Below are 5,514 nucleotides of genomic sequence, written 5' to 3' on the forward strand. Positions count from 1 at the left end.
TGTCAGCACTATTCATGTTGCTGGTGCTGCTAAAACAAATTTTAAAAGTCTTTCTGTAGATTTTATTCTTTCCAATTCGTAATGCTTTCCCTCCTCTGAATAGCGAAGTGTGCTGAAACTCTGGGAAATAATATGGAACAGTATTTCAGTGCCAAAGCAAAAATCAATGGGACTTGTGCTCTTAAGTGGTTTGAGAAATCCCTCTTGTTGCTTGCCACATCTCATAAACCCACTGCTGCAGTGGGGCACGTCTCTTTAGAGCACCTTCATGGGAAGGACTCCCAACTGCAATGGGTGTCCCCTTGCTGTCACACAATGCGCATGTATGCCTGCTGCTGCTTGAGGGACAAAATGACAACAGGTATTTAAACTAATGTTTCATGAATGTTGCTCACCAGGCAGCTGGAGCCACCCACACGTGCACTGGCAGGTAAGCTGTTTGGAGTACACCGCTATGAAAATTCATTATATCAATGCAGGAACTGCATCAAAGAGATGTCGCTTGTTTCTCATCTGTATATTGCAGCAGAGACAGGCAAGTCATTGCTGCCTTCAGACTGGAGTCCTGTATATCACTTTATTGATAACGTGCCTGAAATATATCAATATATGACTTCAGGTAGCATACTTTGTGCTAAACCCTAACTAATACTCGTCAAAAGTGACCTTGTGGAGCAGGTTACAACTGTGTGACAGGGAGGGAGGGTACAAGGCCTGCTACTATTCTGCACTAAGCTCACTGTTCCTTCCTGCTCAGAAAGCAGTTATTTCTGCCTTTTTCAACATCCAGCTGGGACACTGACACAGGACAATGGCAATCAGACAGGATGAGGCAGGACGGGTGCTCTGCAGGTCCCCTCACACCATGCCCTGAGGACGGGCCACTGGTGCCCTGTGCCCCGCAGTGTGGTGGCTGGGACACCTGCCCCCAAGCCCCCGTCTCTCCTCAGAGGGGCCTCACTGCTGTCCTGCCCCACCGCAGATGGAGCCTGGTGGCAGCAAGGGGGGGCCGCATGTGCAAGTCGTTTATGTCAACAGCTTCGGCTCACACCGCTGCGGCTCTGTCATCCGCTATGGCAGGGGCTGTCGACAGGCTGAGGCAGGCTGGACTGGGCCCCTGCTTTCCCAGCCGAGCCCCACGGGGGAGGCTGGGGGGCTGAGGCCTGCCCCGGTGCCAGGAGACAAGGCCGGCCCTGGGCCGCCCGCTGCTGGTGGCAGGGTGCAGGTGGTGGGGAGCCGTGGCATGGCAAAGCCTGTCAGCTGCTGTCACGGTATGTGTCGTTGAGCCCTGGGGACCTCTGTGTGCCTGGATTTGGGAGAGCACACGGCTGAGCTCCTGCCATGTCCTCCTCTTCTGGTGGGAAACTGTTCCCTGTGGTGCATTGTTGATACTGTCCCGCCAGGGTCTTCCCTTGCAATCAGACTGTGCGTGCTGAGCGGTGAACGCAGTACAATTTGTTAATGTGCCCAGTACAGTTGGACTGGGTATTTAGGCAGCAGGTGGAACACGGTGTTAAACTTAGATGAGTGAAAAAATTTATATTCTTGCCCCAAACGCTTACACTGTTGAGCTACAGTGTCTCCATCCTGTAAGGTGAGGGGGCTGCCTGCAGTGCCGCCTTCCCCATCCCTTTCTGTGATAGCAATAAGGCCAGAAATAAGCTATGTCCAACAGGGCTGCTCCATTACACACCGAACTTCTGGGTCCTTCCTGCCTCTTCTCAGGAGATTCCCACCTAACCAGTTCGCCACTGTGCTGCTGGCTCCCTCGTTGCTGTGACAGCCCGAAGATATTTCTTAACTGTCTTTCTGCATGGCTCGGACCACAGAAAGTTGGGATGGGCATGGGTGTGGGTGTTTTTTTTTAAAAAAGGCAAACAAAAACTATCAAGCAGTTTTCCACTCGTTGTGATCTGTTATGAAACATAGCTGTGCTGCACAAGATGAAATGGAGTGAAAATGGAGAACATGACCTGGCTTCTGGAGAAGAAGCTGGGGTGTGAGCTGGAAATGATGGGTGACACAGGGTGGTCTAACTTGTTGCTTTTGAGATGTTTTCATTTTCTTGTATTCTTTTTCCTCCCAAAAGCTGTTTTTCTAAAGATGACAAAGTGAAATGTTACACTAGTCTGTAATAAAAAGCACCAGTTCTGCTGGATTATTATCTAAGTGACGCCAGCCTGTGGCTTGGAGGCTGCCTGTGACTGTTGGTAACTCAAAGTCTTGCTCCTGCATTGTGGCTGCCTTGGGTATCTGGTGGTGGGGCTGTGGTGGCACAGAGGATGCTGGTTTGTCTGCAGCCCTGCTGTGGCAGGGGACGAGCCTGTGGCTGTGACCACATTCAGCATCCCCACATGGGTCACCCTTTTGCTTAGCTCATGCCATGCCATGCCATGCCTGTCCAGCAGCTCCTTGGAAAGCCACTGAACTCACCCCACTGGGAACTCACCTGAGTCCTTCCTCCTTGCAGCTACTAGTCTTGAGTCTACAAGATCAAACTGCCTTTGCTTCTGTTTTTTAGTGCCAGCAGAGGTGATGAGTGTTTTTTTTTGGTTCCTTGCCTCATTCTATGCACCATTTCCTCTTTGAGCTCTGACAGATTTCTAGTAGATGCCATAGGAAGGGGAAAAAAGAGGGCATTAAAAGCTAGTTGTATTGCCCAGAAGCCTGTTGTCTTCATTTTTGGTTTCTGTACAGTTTTGAAAGTCGTTTTGTGGAGTTTGTGAGACGCCCACATGCATCATGGTTATAATGGAGAAAATAAGCAAGATGATAGTCAGCACGATGTGAAGACTGATATCCTGTAACCTACTGGGACCAGAAATAAGTATCCCTCTGGAAGATGGGGAATCTAAGCTTCCTCAGGAATATATTTTGAATATTCAGAATATGCTTTCTAAACTCTCTTCCTAGGTCACCTTCGAAAGGATAAGGCTGACACCTTTGACTTTCCCTTCCCTTCAAGAAATGTTGATAAACCAATTAAACGAAAGAAGCAAAAGGTATAAAATATGAGAGCTGAATTAGCTGCCTTTTTATTTGAGAAAATTGCTTCCTGCTTGTTCTATATAGTCTATGTGAGAGCATGAGGGAGATTAAAAGATTGAATTGGTAGTCTGTTACTGAAAAACTTACTTACAGAAAAGAAAAATGGTATTATTTTCACTCTCTGGAGGCTTTAAAATTCTGGCTCTCATTCAGTAAAGCACTTAAGCATGTGCTCACCTTGAAAAATGAAAGCATGCTGTTGACTTTAAGCCCGTACTGAAATGCTTTGCTGGATTGGGGCCAAGGTGCCGCACACCTTGCTGGGTGAAAACTGGCAGGGAAAAGCTCTGCAGCTCCTCTTCCTCTTCTGTTTTCAGCAAAGAAATCCCACAGGTTACAAATAAGCGAAGGACAGAATCAGAGGTATTAACATTATACCAGTAGCAATATGAAATTGTTTCTGTTTCACAAATGTGTTTCTGTTCCTGTTCAGTAGTTCAACAAATGCTTGAAATTTTAAAAGGTGCATTTATTAAAACAGTAACTCATTATGATATTTTGTAATGTGTGAAGTACAAGTAATCAGCTAGACTATAATATAGTAATGTCACAAATACTTGATTTAAAACCAGCAAAATGCTACTGACTTCAGAGGAACAGCGACTAAAGTACAGTAATATTGCTTTTCTAGAACATTAAGTAGTCTTCAAAGGAATGAGGAATATGTATTATGTTTTACCAATAAATGTCCATGAGAAAGGAATTATCTTTAGATTTAAACTAGTTTCACGGATGGGGTCCAGCAAAAGTCATAATGTTAGCATGTTAACAGCCATTTATATTTGTTAGGCTGCCTCTCTGAATGCCTTTGTCAACAGTTCCAATTTAATATTTTCAATGCCCAAGTTTGAAATGTGCCCGCTATAGACAGAGCTTTATGCCTCTAAAATAAAGGTCATCAACGTCTATAAAACAGATTAATATGGATTTGATATGAAATAGGCAAGGCCATTGCTATTTTGGAATCTGAGCACGGGGTCTGAATTTTGCTGCTGTTGAGGGATTGCACAGGAAAATATTTGCTCCTGGAAAAATAAGCCGTCTTCCCGCCCCCCCCCCCCCCCCCGGTTTGTATGACTTTGAAGCTTTGAAGAGAGTTTAATGGCTTTACACATGTTTTCATAAGCTCCTCTTATCTAGAAGGGCACTTCACAAGTCCTGGATAAACAAGAGTTCTAGGAAAGAAAGGAGGAGGATATCTCATGTGGAAAATTGTGGAGTAATTTATGGGTTTTGACCTTTAGAGGTGATTCTTCCAGTATATCCCACATCTATACCCTTCTTCCACATCTCCCCCTTCACAATCCTCAGCAAAAAACCAGTTGGACTTCATAGTCATGCTGGAGAATTCAAAGTTCTGCCCTATAGATGTTTTAATGCGAACTTTTTATATGGTTCACTGAGAAAGTTCAATTTTATCTTTCAGTCCAAAGTCTGGCTTAAGGTCTGGAAAGTAATTTCAAAAATGCAAAAAGAAAATGAAAAGTTCAGAAGTCGACTCTTGACTTGCAGTCAGTTTAATGGAGGAGGTAGGCAATGGACTGATAATGTTTTATTTCACTAGAGAAAACAAGTTATTAATGCAAGTGCTTTGAGTTAAGATCCCTAGGTTTAAGGCCCATTCAGCTGTTTGTTTTGGGTAGTAGGTATCACAGCTTACAGATTAAGGAGCTCACTGCATACTTTAGACACTTCTAGCCATATTTGAAAAACCCTTGTGTTTCATTGAGGGTCTTATATGTATTAATTTGGAGGAAGGATGGCAGAAGTGTTTGCTGCAGTCTAACATTAAAGACATGAACATAAAATATTTTGCAAGTTTTTCTGAACACGTGAAATATGTAATTAAACTCTTATTCACAGATGGGTCTAAGCCAGTACTTGTATGAATAATAATTTATTTTTTCACATAGGAAAATAGTGGTTGGTTTCATACGGACAATAAATAAATTAGATGCTCCCCAAAGTTAGCTGTAACGCAATTTAACATAACCATCAAACGTGTTCTCACACTGTGCCCTGAATACAGCTATTTCATTACTGGAAAATGACTCAGGAATTAAAACTGGTGTTCTGAATTGAGACGACTTCAATTAGAGTCATTGTAGTTGCTGCACAATTTAAGATAATACAGCGTATGCTTCCAAATGTAATTGGAATCTCTGGCCTCACAGTCTGATGAGTTTTTAGGAAAAAGAATATACTAATCCGTGAAGAGTTACCAGGCAAATTAAAAAAATGGCATATTCACTGCAATGCCTCTGCTTAATTTACCTTTGCGTTGATAGTTTTCCACATGTAGGTATGTTAGGGCATATACCAAGATGTATGTCCATTGTTGCCAGTATCTTATTTTTGTAAAATGTTGTACGTTGCATACTGATTAGATTCCCACACGCATGACAAGAAAATACTCCCTTAAAGTTATTCTTCATGAGAACAAAAGAAGTGCAAGTCTCATTAAAA

At 43.5% G+C, this 5,514-nt stretch overlaps 1 protein-coding gene across 1 annotated transcript; it reads left to right on the forward strand.

The window, feature by feature from the left end:
- Positions 1 to 315: 315 nt before the first annotated feature.
- Positions 316 to 5,266, forward strand: C8H5orf47 (chromosome 8 C5orf47 homolog). Its single transcript, XM_075102150.1, has 4 exons — positions 316 to 361; positions 951 to 1,271; positions 2,914 to 3,002; positions 4,475 to 5,266. The coding sequence occupies exons 1-4, from the start codon at positions 316 to 318 to the stop codon at positions 4,610 to 4,612; spliced, it is 594 nt and encodes a 197-aa protein (XP_074958251.1). The 3' UTR covers positions 4,613 to 5,266.
- The last annotated feature ends 248 nt before the right edge of the window (positions 5,267 to 5,514 follow it).

Source organism: Phalacrocorax aristotelis, chromosome 8 (assembly GCF_949628215.1).
Source record: "Phalacrocorax aristotelis chromosome 8, bGulAri2.1, whole genome shotgun sequence".
Lineage (NCBI taxonomy): Eukaryota > Metazoa > Chordata > Aves > Suliformes > Phalacrocoracidae > Phalacrocorax > Phalacrocorax aristotelis.

What these genes read in the sequence shown, in the direction of transcription:
- C8H5orf47 (XM_075102150.1), top strand. Translation starts at nt 316, where the DNA reads ATGCGCATGTATGCCTGCTGCTGCTTGAGGGACAAAATGACAACAG. An exon ending in GAGGGACAAAATGACAACAG is followed by an intron (nt 362 to 950) that starts GTATTTAAACTA and finishes GTCTCTCCTCAG; the next exon opens with AGGGGCCTCACTGCTGTCCT. An exon ending in TTAAACGAAAGAAGCAAAAG is followed by an intron (nt 3,003 to 4,474) that starts GTATAAAATATG and finishes TTTATCTTTCAG; the next exon opens with TCCAAAGTCTGGCTTAAGGT.